The sequence below is a fragment of the Sander lucioperca genome, chromosome 20, assembly GCF_008315115.2.
Source record: "Sander lucioperca isolate FBNREF2018 chromosome 20, SLUC_FBN_1.2, whole genome shotgun sequence".
Taxonomy (NCBI): Eukaryota; Metazoa; Chordata; class Actinopteri; order Perciformes; family Percidae; genus Sander; species Sander lucioperca.
In genome coordinates this window covers 21,698,103-21,718,687 of record NC_050192.1, presented here as the reverse complement: position 1 = coordinate 21,718,687, position 20,585 = coordinate 21,698,103, and the positions used below count along the sequence as shown (strand labels likewise).

The window sequence follows — 20,585 nt, the reverse complement described above, 5'->3', positions numbered from 1 at the left end:
GTTTACCAAGTTATTGAAAGCAAAACTAAAGACAAAAGGCACAACTCCAGGAGGACTTGGTGTCTCCATCGTCATTGCATTTTTTGATATGTGAGTGCGCGCACATAAGGCATAGTGCATGAGTTACGTTGCACATTACATCAAAGGGCGGGGACACGCAGCTCGTCATACGTTTCCCCAACGTATACGCGCCAATTAAAGAAAATAGAAATACATGAATACATTTAGATTTAAAAAGCAATAATTGCATGAAAAAAGGTTGTTGACGAGTCTCGAAACTCGAGTCTGAAGTCTTTTGGGTCGAGTCCGAAGTCTGAAGTCAGCTGTTTGTGCGACTTAAGTGCGACTCGAGTCCGAGTCTCAGACTCGAGTCCCCATCTCTGGCACGAGGGCCCCGAGAAGCGGCCCTCCCCTCTCCACGGGGCCGTGCAATTACAGTAATAGTGTGGAGGCTGCCAGTGTTGAGCAGAGCAGCTCTGAGGCCACGGGGCTGTGTGCTGACGGAGGCCACGGGGCTGTGTGCTGACGGAGGCCACGGGGCTGTGTGCTGACGGAGGCCACGGGGCTGCATACAGAGTGTGGAGGAAACGAAAACGCCGCGGCCTGAATCCTAACAGACACTCTGAGGAAAAATACAACGTCTCTGATTCAGAAAACACAAGAATTCAGATTTTTCTTCATCTTTTCAAGCTTTTCCAAACCAGAACGTGTCGAATTTTAACAGCGATTTCCATTGTTTGTTGACTGCCTGAGTTTGTTGTGTGTTTACAACATATATATTTATATGTATATACTGTATATAACAACATACTGGGATAAAAGGAGGGAGCAGAAGTAATTTAGGTCAGCTGGTCCAGATGTTATTACCTGTGAGGGAGACAGCTCTCCGGCTCTCCTGCTGCTGAACGGGTGGACGCCGGTGGCCGCCACCCTGCCGCCCGTCTGGAGGTTGATGGGGGACGTCTGCAGCGACTCCGAGCTCGCCGCCTTCTGTCCGTTAATGTGTGCGGTCACCATGGAAACGGGAGCTTTGGCCGGCACCACGGAGATGGCGATGCCCTGGCTGGGAGGCTTGATGAGAGACAGCGGCTTAGTCGACGCTACAGGACAACTTCTGACCGCCAGCTTCTGCACAGACACAGACATAAAACACGACGTACACAAGAATTAATAAAAACGTTAAATACAAGACACAAAAGTAGTTCACTATGACAAAAAGAAAAAGCAAGAATAAGCAGAATTACTTAATACTCTTGTCTGAAAGAGAGAAGGAGGAAGCAAAATGCTTTTTGGGTCTTTTACCCTTTTTGAAATGTCCGTACCTTTTACATCTTTAATTACAAGAATCTATCGTTTCAACACGCAACCATACAACCCTACAACAGAAACAGCACAATTAGCATCTAGAAAATAATACGCTACCCATCCCACGCACAGCGGGCATTAACCCTTACACAATACACTACCCGTCAATAATTTGAACATCTCCAACCTCCCTTCTCTTTCCTGTATGGCTGCACAATTAATCGCAATTTTATCGAAATCGCAATATAGTGCAATATCCAAATCGCAGAGGGGTGCAATATTTGTTAAAGACAAAATATGTGTCAAACCGTTCTAAAATAAAGTGTTGTGGTGCTGCAGAGACGTCCCGGCCTAAAAATCCTATCCTACAGACTACAGAAAAACATCTTTGTTTGGTACAGATCCTCGCAAAAAAATCCAATCAAATTTTTTTTTTTTTATATTTTTCAATGAAAATGAGAATAATGATACAAAAATGATCATTCCCTCCAATATCGTGAATCAGATCGCAATATCAGTAAAAATAATCGCAATTATATATTTTCCTGATATCGTGCAGCCCTACTGTCTTGTACCTTTTGGTATTTCTTTTTGAATTGTGTGACATTTTTAATTCAATTTGATTTCATCCAGAAAACTATTTCAGAGAGTCAACCCATGAACAGAAACACGCACGCTTTTTAAGAGTAGTACGGGCATCTGGTTGTTTACGTATGTTGTTTAAAGGTTTAGCAATATAACAATAATAATAATAATAATAATAATAATAATAACCTGACTCTGCCAGATGGATTTGCTCGGCATATCCATCTGGGAACTTTCCGTTGGAGAACTTTTGGGAAGGGGCAAAAATCCTGGTTAGCTGATTGGATAAACCATCTGTCTATCACCACCTATGTTGGTGATAGACGGCCAAATCAACCAATCAGATCAACCATATATCAAACTCTTGCCGACCATTCGGGAGATACAGCTTCACATCAGTTCAGAGTCTGAGAGACAAACTGCTGCTGTCCTACAGTCCAACCCAGCAGAACACACACACACACACACACACACACACACACACACACACACACACACCCATGCACACACGCATGCACACACACACACACGCATGCACACACACACACGCACACACGTACGCACGCACGCACACACGCATGCATGCATGCACGCACGCGCACACACACATGCACACACGCATGCACGCAGGCATGCATGCACGCACACACACACACACACACGCACGCACGCACGCACGCACACACACACACGCGCGCACGCACACACGCACACACACACACGCACGCACGCACGCACACGTGCACACACACACACACACACACACACACACACGCACGCACGCACACACATATGCACACACACAAGAGCGAGAGAGAAAGAGAGACAGAGAGAGCGAATGACCGACACGCACGCGCACACACACACACACACACACACACACACACACACACACACACACAGACCCCTCCCCCACCCGTCCTCCTCCTCCTTCAGCCTGGAAAAGAAAAATGCATCTTCCAAAGCCGAGATAAGTACATCTCCCTTTCCCCTTGGCTTCACCCTCGCAGCGCCGAGGAGAACAGGCTCTCTAAATATTTTATATTCCATCCCACTGTCCCTTCTCATCCTGGCGCTGCCTTTTTATATGCTTTTTTTTATGGACTACAGTGTGTTTGTGTGGGTGAGGGGAGAGGAGGGGAAGGGATGGGAGGGGAGGGATTTCTTTTTCTCTGGCAGACAGTTTGTGCATTCACAAAAAAAAAACAACATTATTTTTTCAAAGGATTTCAGTGCAGGCGACATGGCGTCCAGTTTGAAAGCATTTTCAGACCCGAGTGTCCTTGCCCGCCGCAGTTATTACCTTGTAAATACATCAGCAACGAGGCAAGCTCACTTTGATAAACAACATGAAATGCCGAGGAAGGAGGAAGTAGAGTACATGTATATGTATATGTTTGGAGGAAATACACAATGAAAAAGTTTCCAAATCGCCACAAAATAGACTCTGAATCATCCATCCATTTTTTCGGAGTGGAAAACAAAAAAAAAAAGCCTCCCATTAGAGAGCTCTATTATCCAGCAGTGCTGTGAGATGGGGTGGGGGGGTGAAGTTGGGGGGGTTCACATCCTTTTAGGGCCTTGCTGCTGCATTACTAATCAGGTAGTCCACCTTAAAACAGAAGCTGGAGGCTTTAAGGTGGACTAGAAGTTATTTAAAGGGTAACTTTGGTTTGTTCAACCCTATGTTCCCATGTTTCTGTGTCTAAGTTAGAGATGTTACGATACCGATACTGGTATTAGTATAGGCTCCGATACTGCCTAAAACGCTGGTATCGGGACAGCTGTTATACATCATATCATCATACAGAGATAGTAGTATACAGTTGTTATACATCATATCATCATACAGAGATAGTAGTATACAGCTGTTATACATCATATCATCATACAGAGATAGTAGTATACAGTTGTTATACATCATATCATCATACAGGGATAGTAGTATACAGCTGTTATACATCATATCATCTATACAGAGATAGTAGTATACAGCTGTTATACATCATATCATCATACAGAGATAGTAGTATACAGCTGTTATACATCATATCATCATACAGAGATAGTAGTATACAGCTGTTATACATCATATCATCATACAGAGATAGTAGTATACAGATGTTAAAACATAATAAAATATATAACACACTGGTATTAGATCAGTACTCGGTATCAGCCGATACGCAGGTTCAGGTATCAGAATCGGTATCGGGAAGCAAAAAATGGTATCGGACCATCTCTAGTCTAAGTGACTGATGGGAACAACAATCTTTGACATTGGTCCAGTATTGAGCGTCATCGCTGCAGTCGGCAGCGGAGAAACAAGCTGCAACGTACAATTGTCCAGCTTGTATTTACCTTCACAAAAGTTGTGTTGTTGCCGCTGACAGACTCAGATTAATATTCTAAGTGTCTGACAACATTATGAAAGGATTTCTAAGGAAGTTGACCTTTCTGTTAAAGAGTAAGATCCTTTTTTTTAGAAAACAGAAAGCAGCAAATCATGAATTAGTCACAACAGCTATATATGTTTGGGATACAGCTGCTTATCTTTGGTCATTTTAAATTTAGGGGTCTGTCATTTTCTCTTCTGTAACAGAAACACTTTTCTCATCCGCTAATCATTTAAAAAGGCACAAGAGTAAGTCTTATTGTCAACAAATCCAATAAAAAGTTGACAGAAAATGTCACAAATCCCAGAATTTTTATACATTTACGTCTTTAAAATGAAAACTTTAAGTTGTCATAATTAAATAGAAATTGCTCTGAAAGACGTCTAAGTCTCCCACTAATGTATGTCAGCCTGCTGACTGTGTGAGAAGTAAACTAAGAGTCACTGCGAACCACATTTTGGTAACAAATGATTTCACAGTCGAAGCCTCCAAAAGCTTAAGAGTGCAGCATTAAACCCCCGACTCCCCTGCATTCATTCACATGTTGTTATTTATTAATTCCCCTTCAACAATGGACGCGGTGGGGCCTCCATTGTTTCAGGGGATCAATGTAATCCACAGGCGGCCGAGGCAGCCGCCTGCTTCGGGACCCAGGGGCCACCGCTCGCCATTCAGCGTTTGCCGGAGCCGGGGTTAGCTCTTATTGTCTCAAAGGTCACCCGTTTAAAGCCTCTCCGGCCTGGAGAGCAGAGACTCGTCCCTCCTGGAGAGAGCCGAGCAGAAAGTGAATGAACATACTGAACGTGATGACAGCAGGTATCACAGGGACACACTAAGACCTTTTTAAAGCCACCGGGAATTTGATTTTTAAAATGAAAATACACTACGCTTCAGACCGACGCAACACAAGCTGCAAGACATGAGGAGAATAAGCGATAACGATATACTTAAGAGCCCTCTTGGAGCTAAAGGAATTATTATTCCAAACGATGAATCTGCTTTTTGAGGGCCTAAATATTAGGGGTGGGGGGAAAAAATCTAAACAGCATAGTATCGCAATATTTTCCGTGGCAATACTGTATCGATACACAGACGCCAAGTATCTATCTATTATTATATATGTGTTGGTCAGTCTGTCTGCTTGATGATCCCATTTTACAGCAATACAATTGAAGTGAGATGAACAAACAGAGAAATTTATCTTTTTAGGTAAAACAGATGTTTACTTTTGGGGACATCATTTGAAATTTGGGAAAAATTTGAAGTTGGAAAAAAGGTAATGAATTGCAATATATCACAGAATATTGCAGTATGTTTGAAATCGCAATAATATCGTATCGTGACATAAGTACCGTGATGATATCGTATCGTGAGGCCTCTGCTGATTCCCAGCCCTACAAAACATGCTCAAAAACTCACCAAAATTTGCACACGCATCAGGCCTGGTGAAACTTGTTATATTTGAATTATTTTTGGAAATAGGGGCGCAAAAATGGCTCCCGTCTTTGTGAGAGAGAGCTGAAAAAAATATAAACTTTATGTTGTCTTCCCCCGCCGACCGTGCACTTGTTGTCCTCTCGGGTCAAAATAGAAGATTAACACTTTTGTGTAGGGCCGGGACTTTAACGCGTTAATTAAGATTAATTAATTACGGGACTTTAACGCGTTAATTAAGATTAAATAATTACGGGACTTTAACGCGTTAATTAAGATTAAATAATTACGGGACTTTAACGCGTTAATTAAGATTAAATAATTACGGGACTTTAACGCGTTAATTAAGATTAAATAATTACGGGACTTTAACGCGTTAATTAAGATTAAATAATTACGGGACTTTAACGCGTTAATTAAGATTAATTACGCAAAAAATAAATAACATAATTTTAACCACACTTATTTTTGCACTGCGGAACGTTTTTCAATGAATGAGTTTCGACGGACCGATTATACTGGAGCACCAACTAGCGTTCTTGACTTCCGACAACAAACCACAATGAACATGAACGAAGAAGCTGACGAGACCGCTTTGCTTGGCCCCGTGGATGGGAAATTTTGTTTTAAAAAACGAAAGGATGGAAGCGTCGACAAGAGCATGGTTGTGTGCAAGCTATGCAACAAGGAATTTGCGTATCACCGCAGCACACATAGGAGTTAGCGTGGACGTTAGCGTGGACGTTAGCGTGGACGTTAGCCCGACTCCGAGTAAAGTTACAAGGACCCCCACCCAACCCACACTCCACCAGATGACTGGTTTCAGGACCAGGGTAACTAATATTTATAAGCAATTAAAATGCGATTAATTTCGATTAATTAATTACAAAGCCTCTAATTAATTAGATTAATTTTTTTAATCGAGTCCCGGCCCTACTTTTGTGACATTTTCTTTTTCAGTGATTTTGACACTTTTTCACACATTTTTGTCCCTTTTTTTGACACTTTGTTGATGCTTTTTTCCACTACCACCAGTACTGTAAACACGCCACGGACACCAACTTATTACCACTACTGTTACACTTATTTTTCAGAATTCATGGTCAATAATCCTAAACCTAATTCTTTGAGTCCAAAAAGCTGAAATTCTGAATTATTTTGACTAATACTAGAGGAATGTACTGCATGTTGATGGATAATCACAGACTCGTGTGTGTCAAAGTTGAGTCTGAATAATGTTTAGAAACCGCTTCATTTTTTTTTTAAACGCTATAAAATTGAATAAAAACAACTCAAAATTCTATGAAAGTAGTGATCATTAACTGTGCTTGCGAACCTGGAACCATCCGTGGTATTTTCTTGGTAATTTGGTTGGAAAAGAAACCCATTTGTTTTTAACAGGAGGGTTAAAAGCATTTAGTAGAACATCTGTGCTTATCGTTTGGTGTTTTCTAAATGACATTTAGGGCCGGCTGCCAAACAGCGTCATCCCTGAGACCTACAGAATCACACAAGTGCCCGTGAGGGAGAACTTGATTGCACATACACGCCATTACAGCCCTTCAGATATGGATTTTTCAGACTCTAATGTACGCAAGGTGCAAAAGAAAACATCACAGAAACAAATAGAGTGGCTCTAATCCTTTAACACATGTGTCTTGTCCAACACCGAGCAGAGTCATCTATTGAAAGGTGCTTCTTCTTATTTTTTCTGCACGAATAAAAAAAGGCTTTCGAGAAGGGATTTTCTACTTTGTTTGGCATTTACGTGACCCTGGAGAGTGCTGTGCAACGTGTCTGAAATTAATCTGCTAAAGCTACGAGACAGATTGTATCTTTGTGGGGTTTTGCGTCCCTTTGTATAGGGGTGGTACGGTTCATGAAAAAACATCCGAACCGCTCGGTTCTCTTGTCTCGGTTCGGAGCGTGTGTGTGTCTCACGGTTCGTCAGTCCACTGTTAACGTGCACTAACCTCTTACTGCCGTAGTGCCCACTTTACACACCTATGTTAAAACACTTACTGGAAACGACGAGGGGGATGAGCGTGACGAACGCAACACATGGCAGCTGATTGGACGAACGCGTCACGTGGTTCTTGCTGCTCCCGAATTTCAAAACAGACTCTAATGGCGTCTCGTTCTGAATACGACCTCGTATTTTACGGAAATAGTTCACTGAAACGTGTTTCTGACATTTTAAGAGAGAAATAGGCCGTGCAGTTGCTGAATCTGTCTGCTTTTTTGATCGACAAAGGTCAGTTTAAAAGATTTGTCAGATTTTGATGATCTGCAGGTCACGTCACGTGTAGAAATGTCAGGTGGTAGAGATGAGGAAGGCTGTAGAGATGTCAGGTGGAGAGATGAGGAAGACTGTAGAGATGTCAGGTGGGAGAGATGAGGAAGACTGTAGAGATGTCAGGTGGAGAGATGAGGAAGGCTGCCTGGAGTTGGAGGATGCTCCAGTGTTGTATATAGTCTGGTGTGTGGGAACATTTTGGATTTCATGTTACCTATGATGACAGCGGAAATCAAACAATAGATAGAACTGCCACTGTGTGCATGTATTGTGCAACATGCATTCAATATGCTAATTTTAGCTATATATCATATGCTGGAGTATATTTCTGGAGTGTTAAAGATTAAAAGACAAAATAACAAGAACCGTACAGAACCGAAAACCGTGACCCTAAAACCGTGATACGAACCGAACCGTGGGTTTTGTGAACCGTACCATCCCTACTTTGTAGTCGTCTACTGTACTCTTAAGGGGAACTTATTTAAAAGTGGACCTGTCAGTACAGAAATGTTCTTTTTGAGTGTGCAGTTCCAACCGTTGGGGCACAACGTGTGTGAGGAAACGTTAACGACGTTAACAACGAGCCATTTTGTCCGTGTAGAGTTAAATTAGACGCAGTGGCTTTCATCAGCGTCCACTCGCCGCTCGCCTTTCATCCATACAAAGCCGCTCTAATGACGACTGCACGCCGTGATGATGAGGGGGAAATGGGACTTTCTGATGCATGCCCAATTTTCTGCAGCTAGAGCTGATTTGGTCCATTCTCCGAGTTCGAGCTGGTGCACATCAAAGTCGTGCAAATACACCAACATATTCGTGTACTTGAGCTTTAAAGATGCATCTGTCTGTGTCTTAAGTTCATTAACAAGTACAGACAATCTAGGAAAGCCGAAATATTCTTGAAAAAGTGTAAATGTGCTTAACAACAAAGCAATCTTTTTGCTAATCACTCATTCGGGTGTTACTACACTGTTGCTGTGATGTTACTAGGTCACTGTTAGGGCATTGAGTTCTGGATTATTGTTAAGGCATTAAGTGGTGGTTGTTTTACGGCATTAGTGGTAGTTGCTACTGAGGTCACTGTTCATACGCATTTTAACCAATACCTTTTCATAACTTTTTGGCAAATTTCCATGACTATGTATTCCTGAAAATGTCAGTCGACATTATACAATACGAATACAAATCTGTGTTAAAGTTTACCCTCAGAGGTTTAACCATAAAATGAATGACTGTATGTGGTTCATAGTGGGAGTCGTAATATCGTACCCCAAATAGCAACCGCCTCGTTGAATGCCACTGGCGGGAAGGATACGTAACTCGCTATTGATGGTTAAATTAATGTTTACATCTTTCAGACACACTGAAGTAGCCTGATCATAGTCAGAAGGTGGAATCTAACTGCAAGAAACATGAGCTGAAAAAGGAGGCTGCGCTTCAACAATGGTGATACTCGGCGGAGAGGTAAACCCAAAATCCAACAGGCATGTTCCAAAAAGTAAAGACAAGCTAACACATCTCAGGTTACCAAGTTAAGGAGGAGGAAATACTCTCGTTTCACTTGTTTAATTAGGCTCACATCACAATAAATCAACGCTGACGCGTTTCGGCACAAAGCCTTCTTCAGAGCGTTTAAAAATAATCCGGTTCCATCCAGTGATATACAGACAAGGGTAGAGTCACTACGGCTGGGAGTTGGGTTGGTCCATTAATCAACAACCAATCAAATCATCCCATCCGATTGTTCTGAAGATACAGGGAAATCACAGGCGATTCAAACAAAGTCACACGCACACACGAACACACACTCAACATTCATTTCTTAAGTCTGAATTTATAGATTGATAACGGATATCCTTTGTGCTTCCTCAGTAGTTTTGTCATTTATCAGCTTTAATGTCTCTGTGATGGAGCGGCAGGCGTCGCTCTGGTGGCTGGCAGATAGCAGCTCCTCTCAACACACATCACCACCGCCGCTTGCTGGCTGAGGGAGTGTGTTAATTGAAATTTTTGGGAGCACTCACACACGTTTAGTTTAATAAGTAATTGAGATAAAGAAGTCAGCTGGAACCAGAGACTCTGCTGGTAGGAAGAGGAGCAGCCTGCTCTCATGAAGCATTCGTACACATAGCTACGAAAAGTAAAGCTCTGTTATTGGTATGTCTTCCACGTATTTATTACTGTCAGCAGCACATTGACTGCTGCTGTATAAGAGTGTGAAGATCCTCGTAGGGAGGAGATCGGGGGGGATGTTTGGCTCCTAAAAGACAGGGCTTTCAAGCCGGGGAGCAGAGTTCATGTCCTGAAGAAGTTAAGGAGAAAACACAAGACTTTCACCAGGAAACAGGTGTTCATGTCCTGGTGTTTTAACACTTGGGCTGCAACTAACAATTGTCTTCATTGTCGATTAATGTATGGATTATTTTCTGGATGAATGGATGAGTTGTCTAGTCTTTAAAATGGTGAAAAATGTGGATCAGTGTTTCCCAAAAAGTCCAACATGACGTCCTCACATGTCTTGTTTTGTCCCCAACTCAAAGATATTCAGTTTCCTGTCCCAGAGGAGAGAAGAAACTAGAAAATATTCACATTTAACATGCTGACATCAAAAAAAAAAATATTCATGATTTTTCATCTACCTGTCAACTTGGCCGCTGAGTCAGAAATTTAAATGTGGACACTGCTCGTTAATGCTTGTTTAAACATGTGTGAGTAGATATCAGAGCATCTGTGACCGCGCTGCTCTTTAACTCATCTGGGAGAATTTAATTGAGAAACGCCGCCACCGCTCGATGGACGCAGTTAAGGTCACGCGTCCGCCCTGCGCTGCTGTTTACTGCTGATCCAGCGAGCCGACAGGATTATCCACACTCATTATATACTCCGTTTTGATAGTGTGCCTTTGAGATAACGGGGCTGCTGAAAAAACGCATAAGTAGCTGTTCAGATTTCCATCAGTGCAGCTGCCAGACGGTTTCTTTGTTTACACTCCCAATTACCCACAAGGCCCTTCAGTCCTGAAAGGTGCCGAGGAGACGGACGGCTTTTTTTTCTCCCAGTGATGGCAGTAAAACTCCTTCACTGGAGCTTGGTCTGGCTATTAGCAGACCAAGCTCCATCTTTTAAGAGTGAACATTAGTCAGTCCCTCCAGAAAAACATGATTATGTGATCTCATAATTCAATGCAAAATCAGCCAAAGTCTGCATATTTATGCGGGGGAGGCGCATTTTTCCAATTACGCCGCACTTTCGCCGCATAAATGCTTGCATGATTTCATAATCCCCGCATTTTCGTTGCAAAAAAAGTCCCATATATCTTAGCAGAAAGTTGAAAAATGTTGCGTTTACTTCACACAAGAGCAGCCGTTTTCCCCTGTTGCCACGGGAACGTTATGAAGTGACGTAATTACGCGACATGAACATCATCGAAAAGCTGCAAACCCCACGATGAAGCCACGATGAAACCGCAGTTTTTGCAAGTTCCCGCAATTTCATCGCATAAAATTTCATAAATATCCCGCATATTCCATCGCATTTTTTAAGAAAACGTGACGCATAATCAAGGAGTTTTGCCCAAAACAATCACAAAAAAACTACTGCACAAGAGGCGTGATCAACGGGCATAGTTCAAATGACTGTACGCAATTGGATAGTCCTTCAACCAATCAGAGCAACGTGAGGACCGCGTGACGTACTTTAGGTAGCTGGTAAATTAGGCAAGCCGGTCGGTAGTAAAGCAAACACATCCTTCTTTTGTAGAAATTGTTCCAGGGCAGGTTTCTGTTCCGTTTTCAGAGAAAATTTGCCTTTGAAATCTTTTAAAACAGCGACAGCAGCATCAACGGGCTGCTGCGTTTCGGTGGCCGCCATGTTGAATGTAAACAAGAAGCTGCTTGGTCGCTTGTCAGGATTAGCCGGGAGACTTCTTCTAAACGAGGGCGCACTTCCAACTTTGTGTGGAATACCTGCAGAACAGGGACATGGAAGTAGTTCTTTTGTAGATTATGGTGAACTAGTGTGTGTTGTAGCAGTGCTTTGCCATTCAGAACGAGCTAGCATGCTAACGGTTAGCCCCCTAGCCTCCTCGTCTCAGCTAGTGACGTAGAAAGCCGTGCAGATGTTGACCAGCTCACCCAGAGACTGAAGACAGGACACATTCAGAAACTGTATCTCACTCTAAACACCATGGATGGTTTTTTTTTTCAAAGTTTGCATGCGTGTGGAAGCACCAGAGACACAAAATAACTCCCCAAATCCCAGAAAAAGAGATTTTTTGTCATAATATGGGCACTTTAAAGACGTGGACGAACAACAACCTAAAGTACCTCCTCCTAACGTGCCAGTCAACCAACGCACTCTCTTTCAAAGCTCTAAACTCCCACCGCTGCGTCAGAGAGAGTTCTCAACTGGTGGAGACATCGTAACTGCAAAGTGGAGCATGCTCACTCCTAAACACCTAGACCAGCTTCTGTTTCTGCAAAAGAATGTACAGATTCCAGCCAGTGGTGGACTATGAACTGGTTACACACACACACACACACACACACACACACACACACACGCACACACACACACACACACGCACACACACAGACAGATACACACACACGCACACACACACACACACACACACACACACACGCACACACACACACACACACACACACACGCACGCACACACACAGACAGATACACACACACGCACACACACACACACACACACACACACACACGCACACACAGATACACACAGATACATACACACACACATACAGAGACACACACACACACACACACACAGATACACACACACACACACACACACACAGAGATACATACACACACACACGCACACATACACACACAGATAAACACACATACAGACACACACACACACACACACACACAGTCGCACACACACACACACACACACACACACACAGATACACACACACACACACAGTCACACACACGCACACACACACACACACACACAGACACAGACGCACACACACACACACACACACACATACACACACACACACACACACACAGACACAGACGCACACACACACACACATACGCAGACGCACACACACACACACACACACACACACACACACACACACACACACACACACACCTACATGTGTATCCATTATGTGATTCTGTTGGACTGTAGTTGTCACAGTTCTAAAAAGAAAGGGCCTAATTTTAGGAAGTTCAGTGTGCCAGTCGAGTTCACATTTCACCAGTCAACGTGGCAGCTGAAGTACTCCTTAAACCACATTTAGCAGTATTTTCTGTTTGATCTGAGTACAGCACTTTAAAGCTACAGTAAATGTAAAAGGTCTTTTTATTCAACAGTTTTATACTTGAATTAAATGTATTTGAAAGCTGGCCAAAGCATGGCACTTTTGCAGTTTTTAGTTGCATATGTGTTTTATTTTTGTATGAAGACATAGAAAGTGATACCAACCTATGTTTAATTTGCTGTGTTGCTTTTCTTTTAAATGGTATGTCTACTGCAATCACATGGGGAAAGTAACTACATTTACATACTGTGAATCTGTTTTGAATCAAAAATCGATATTGAATCGAATCGTGAGCCTAAACATGGGAATTGAATCGTGACATTTTCTGAATCGTACACCCCTACAGGTTTCCAGCCTGAGCTGCAGGGCGAAATCAAATTGGCGGCAGATTGGGCCGGGGTTACCCAGTCTATCCCCCCGCCGCACAACCCTGCCAACTCTTTAAAGCCCCAGTGTGTAACGTTTGCAGTTGTTCATTATCAGAATCTGTATTGCCCTTCACAAACTTGTCCTTTTCTATGAATATTGACCACCACCATCAATTTCAAGTATTAGCTTGGAATTTTACATTTGCGCTTGCATAAACTGGGGTAGACGCAACGGGGTAAGCTTCGCTTCAGAGCTCGAACCTCCTACGGCGCCATTTTGATGCTACCAAGTAGAGGTCGACCGATTCATCGGTTTTGCCGATTAATCGGCACCGATAGGTGATTGGTGGAACTATCGTTATCGGCAAAAATCCATACCGATGGTTGCGTCCGTTGCTGGAGCGGCTGAGAAGCGCGCGCTGTCATTCATTACACAGTACGCGAGAGCTGAGAAGGGTCTGCTGGCATCATGAGTTACAACAGCGGCCTCTAGAGGCGAAATAAAAACTATCACTGATGCCTCGTGTTGTTTATTTTCGACACGTGTTACTGTGCTCTGCACGGAGAGCACATGCTGTGGAGAAGGCTGACATCAGATGGCGTTTAAAGCATCGACAGCAAAAAGGTATGTATACAGTACATATTAATTTGTTGAATAGATGCTGCATTAGTAGAGAAAGAACACCACAACAGTATGTTTGCTTTCGAGGCTGCGATGACGCTTAACATTAGCAGTAGGCTAACGTACCTCCAGCGGTTAAAACACTGACAAAAATAAACACAAGTCCGAACCAAATGTCAGAATCAGAACCCTAAAGGATCGTCCACGATCCCAAACGGCACCTCTGATTCATATTTAGATCATTTAATAACAGTTAAACGTAGAGACTTACTGATTGCTGCAGCTAAAAGCTAACGAGTTAGCCGTCACGGGGGTGTCTCTGGTGTCTTTCTAGCCTCTACAGGTGATGTTCTATCCAGCCTGGAACTTGGGCCTTTTTTCGGGGTTGTTGAGCATTAAATCCAAACTGTTACATCCAAGATTTATCCACTTGATGTCCATAATTCATCACGTTTTCGGTCATTTCTGCCGCTAACTCCGTGCTACCCATAGACAGTAGGTGCTACCGACAAGAGGATCTCCCATGATGCCTTTGTTTATGTTTTCAACCAATGGGAAGGCAGGTCCGTCACACATTACGCCTTATATGGGCATCCAAGCGAGAACAAATATATATATATATATATATATATATATATATATATATATATATATATATATATATATAGTATAAAGTGGGAAAGATAGATCCCTCCAGGTCCGAGATCGTTCTGAACCGTTCTACAGAGAAGAATGGCGTCACTGTTTTGAGATTGTTTGTCCTTTATATGAATTATAATGCTCATTATGTTTATTTTTGCACTGGATGACTCCAAATATGTAGGAGAACTGTTTTAGACAACACACATGCTTGTGTAGCATTGCTGTGGGTGTAATATCAATAAATTTGACATTATTATTTTGATTATTGGCAAAAGCGTCTGGACTTTTTTTGAAACAATGTATGTATTTTGTCAACTGTATAAGTTATAAATACTATCGGTCGATTAATCGGTTATCGGCAAATACGGCCCAACCTAGCTATCGGTATCGGTAAAATCCACTATCGGTCGACCTCTACTACCAAGACATCAGCTCCCGTTACCATCCCATTGACTGCCATTCATTTTGACGTCACTTTGACAGAGAATAACTTTACATCTGAAGAGTTTAAAGACTCTATTTGTCCATTGTTTATTTCTAAAGAAACACGACAATGTATAAAAGGCTCCATTACCTTGTAGCTCACGTTATGGCTCCGTAGCAGACGTTTTTATAAAAATAGGCTAACGATTGGGTCATAACCACGAGACTTACTGTCTCATAGTAGAGGAATTACCGTATAGTACAGGAGAAGCTCTCAGGCAGTTTGGACTTCCATTAGCTGTTTAAGTTTAATTACTAATGTTAACTATCATTTTAGTGATCAATAATTAGCCTGTGTCTATGTTATCTCCTTACATATACCTACGCTCTCCGTCTCTGCTAGATTGGGAATGATTGAGATTTCTCTTGGCACAGCTACCAGAAGACTTCCAACTTTCAGACAGGTTGCTCACGTCACATCTACGTCTTCAAGCTCAGTTGGAGGCTGCTCAGTAACGCTCAGCCATCACCGGGAAAGAGACTTCACTGGTCTCCGTCCAGAGACACGGGACCTGTTGGTCCATTCTTATATACTGTCTATGGGTAGACGCTCCATATTCATGCTCCATCTTGAAATACGTTAGCCGGTAAGGGACATACAGGACATACTGCTCCACCTTTCATGTTTTCTCTGTCACATGATAAACTCACAGCTGCTGCTAATGCTGCTAACGGGTATCGTAGCTTCCCGGCCCCCGGCAAGTTTGAAGAAGGAAACATGGAGGACCACACGTATTCAAAATCCAAATTTCAGGAACAGGAGTCTTCTTCTTCTTCGCCCAGAAAAAGAAAATGGAGATTCAAAAGAGCAAGAGACCAGCGTCATCAGAAAAAAAGAGTGAACATTGGAGCTGCTTTGGACGCTGCAGTCACTTTTCTTTCTCTCTCCTTTCCGTCGGGTGGCGTGCGTGCCCGCTCGTGGTGTGAAGCGCGCGTCCACGCCACTCTCCAACATGAACTCATCCATGAACTCCAACGACGACGGCTGAGAGACGGCCTTTTGTACACCTCTGCTTTTTGAAGCGTGAAGGCTACCGTAGCTGCAATACTGCGTGGCGAGAGCGAGTTGATCGCGATATATGATCTCAACGCTAGATGGGAGCAATTCTTACACAATGTAGCTTCAAGACAAAAGACATATTCATCAACATTTAGCATCAAATCTAAAACATGAATAGAAAGTAGAAAGTCTCAAAGAAGGGATTTGTTTTGGAGAAGCAGAACCATGAAACTGGTCTTGGTGCAGGATCTGGGTAAATGGACTCTTCCCAGCTTTGCTGCTGTTGTTGGGGACTGATTTCCTGCAGAAACTGGCAGTGGGACAGCTTATCATCAGGGGCACACAGGACAGAGTATGGCCCCGTGCCAACAGCGGCTGCCTCCGCCCCCGAGGCCCCAAATGTGGAGGTGGAGGTTCAGCCAGCAAACAGCGTGGAAACACACAGTTTGTTTCAAACAGCGGTGGAAGCGCTGGCTGTGACCCAGCAGAGAGACGGTCCACACGTGTCTTAGTACGTGTTCACCGGGGCTGCACAACATATCATTACTAAACACACCTCGAAGGCTACAGACTTTCTGTGTTCGTTGAAAGAGAATATCAGCAGAAAACTGCACTTTAAAATGTAACTGTTGTTCTTTTTTTTAGTGCTGCCTTTTATGTTCAATTCAATGTTCAATTTGTTGAATAAAAGAAAGTTGGAAATGATTTCCTTTCATTTGTTTTCAATCCAACGAGCAGTTTGTTGTATTTTAGCAGAATACTGAGAGCAGCAGAACTGAGAACACTTTAATATCTGTCTATTTATCACGAGTAATATCGTTATCGGGATGTTCATATTTTCCTCATATTGTGCAGCCTTAGAGTCCACTGTCAAATGTCATTTCCCAGCTGTATCTGAAGTCTCTTTATATAGACCTTAGTGGTCCCCTAATACTGTATCTGAAGTCTCTTTTATATAGACCTTAGTGGTCCCCCTAATACTGTATCTGAAGTCTCTTTTATATAGACCTTAGTGGTCCCCTAATACTGTATCTGAAGTCTCTTTTATATAGACCTTAGTGGTCCCCTAATACTGTATCTTTAAAGAAATGCAAAAGACACAGAGCGGGTTTTTCCCCCTCCTATCCCAGAATGCATCTGTGATGTAGCCAGACCTTCCTCCGCAGTGCTGTGGAGATAGAGCAGGCTATGCGAGACTAAACAGCAAATAACAATCCCATTAAAATGTCCATTATGCTGCCAAAACAACCAACACAAGAAGACAAACTTTGATCCGTACAGATCCACACTCACGCAGCAGAATTACACCTCGACTCCTAATTTCCTCTCGTAGAAAAACAAGTCAGACAGCGGACAATGAATCCATTTAAATGCAAATCAAACACGCCCCACGTCTCCTTTTCTTCATGTGAAACGGACTTCATTGGAATGTGACGCACGGCCGCTGTACTGGACCGACAGCAGGAAATGTCCACAAGCAGCTCGGAGACGATCGATGGATTTATTGATTAGTGGAGCCATGGCAACGCTGGATAAGTAATTAAAAACACGTCACAGATGTTTAACTATGAACTGGTGATGGTTACAGATTCTCACCTTACTTCTCTCTGGTTAATATCACTGCAGGGGTTTTCCTGCTAGTATAAGGGTTAGGTTAGAATTAAACTAACACACACACACACACACACACACACAGCCACACAGACACACACGCACACACACACAGCCGCACACACACACACACACACACACACACACACACACACACACACACAGCCGCACAGACACACACACACACAAACACAGCCGCACAGACACACACACACACACACAGCCGCACAGACACACACGCACACACACACACACAAACACACAGCCGCGCACACACACACAGCTGCACACACACACACACACACACAAACACGCACACACACACACACACACACACACACACACACACACACACAGACACAGACACACATACACACACACACAGACACAGACACACATACACACACACACATCTGCATTACCCCTTTGAACTCTGCGATAGAAATGTTAATGCTGACACAATAACGGAGGATCCTTAAAACCCAGCACCAAATACAAGCACCTTGTCAGTCTTCCAGAAGCCTCGTGACAACGCTGGATATGTGGGTTAAAAGAAAGAACTGGTGCTGGTCCAGATCGGTTAGAAGACACATTTCAAGCTAAACTTGCAAATGTAATAATGTAAGATCTATTTAACACGACTCTGCCCACTTGCATAATTCCCTCCATATGGAAACGTGCCAGAGATAGCCCTCTTTTCAAAAATAGAGACCCATCTGATGTTATTAATTATGATCCTCATCTACCTACAGTAGTTTGTCTGCACACACAACAAGATGAAAAAGAAGAAGCTGTGCTGGCTTAGTAATTAGACCCAGAGAGAGAAACTTTAATTATAAAAGCAGAATAAATAACAGTGCTTCTTTATTCCATGACTTTGATTTGTCTAGCTGCCTTCAGCTTCTTTCATTTCTCTCTCTCTCTCTTTTTTGGGACGGGAGAATAACACAAGAAATCAGATTGATGCATCCAACTCTGGTTTCTTTATCATCAATTAACTTCTCAGCAAAGAGCCCAGAAGATTATGTTCAACCGACTGACTGCCAAAACAGAAACACAACAGTTTTCTGAGCCGGGCTCCGCTGCGAGTTTCCAGCTATCATCACCGCCATCGCTGAGATTTCAATCGCCAATCTATGCTAATTATGTTTTTGTAGAAGTGAGAGAGCAGCGGCGCCGCGCAGATGAATGGAGGTTGATAAAAGATTGGAAGGGTTCAAACAGCCTCTCTGTCTCTACAACCTATTCCAGTCCTCGCCGCCGAGCATGTTGATTTGTGGGTAAAAAAACTGAAATGTAATCGAGGGTGTAGCGCCACACAGCTCCTCTCAATAAAGAAATTAATTGTCGAACTTCACGCTCCTTTCTCACCCATTAATAAGTAATTCCTGGCAGGAGGTCCATGTCTGTTTCCAAACAGTATTCCAGGTAGGGTTGGGTATGGTTTGGTTTTTTCCCGATACCGGTGCTAAAGCGGTACTTTTAAAACGGTGCCGGTGCCTGAACGGTGTCTGAACCGATACTTTTTAAGAAAGTAAAAAAAAAAGAAGAAAAATAAAGAAGGGTACTAAACAACAGTCGCCGACATTTAAGAACAACTTGTTTATTACTACGACCATATGGTCAAAATTAAATGATTTAATAGTAATGTAATAACTATAACTTATAATAAACAATCACTTATTTCACCAGTAAATTGCTGTTGAATGACAAAAACAACCACCAGATGGGAAAAGGGTATTTTACAATAACTTTGAATGCACCGCGAGGCTGTAGGTTACCAGTTTCAGTGAACGCACCGTCTGTGTTTCTCCGTCGTCGTCATCTGCTGCTGCAGAGCAGACTGTTGAAATACAGTCACACTTTACACTGTTTAACGTTAGCTGTCAGCATTTAACCTGTTTAATCCAGCTGCTAGCTAAAGCTAGGCTAACGTTACCTGCTGTTGAGTGGAGTGGAAAGTCAGGCACCCAAATAAGGCACCCAAATTTTCGTTCTTATTCGGTCTCGTTACTACCGTTTAGGTCGGAACCGGTGCCCTGTTGGCACCACGTTTCGGTACCCAACCCTAGTTCCAGGAGACATTCAGTTTAAAGGGGAACTATGCCGTTATTTTTTTAGCTTAATTTACCTTAAAGCCTAACTCTCACCAAAATGCAACCTAGGATCTTTTTGTGAATGTACCCGAGTCAAACTTTTGTTTAAAAGAATATTTAGGACGGAATCGCCACTTTTAAGATTGACCGTATTTTCGTATTTCAGTCAAATGGCCTTCTGAATGGGAGAGCTAGGGACACTTTGATGCTAGCCTCAAAATATCTATTTTTAAAACGCTAAGAAGGCTCGACACAACATGAGACTTTGCTCCAAATATGACCGTTCATTCGCATTCGGATATTGACTCGTTTTTGACTGCTGAGGTGGTAGCAGCCGGAAACAACAAGAGCTACGGTGAGTTGTTGAAAACCTTTCTTTTTAGTAAACTCTGTGTAACAACCAATGTTGTCAATGCCTTGGTTAAGGTGTAG

At 42.8% G+C, this 20,585-nt stretch overlaps 1 protein-coding gene across 1 annotated transcript in view; it reads right to left on the bottom strand.

Moving 5' to 3' along the window:
• Positions 1-20,585, bottom strand: part of phf21b (PHD finger protein 21B) — a 125,005-nt gene that overhangs the window by 32,536 nt on the left and 71,884 nt on the right. Inside the window, exon 4 of the mRNA XM_031309357.2 lies at positions 868-1,128. Coding sequence (XP_031165217.2) covers positions 868-1,128 — 261 coding nt within the window. The remainder of the gene's footprint in view (positions 1-867; positions 1,129-20,585) is intronic.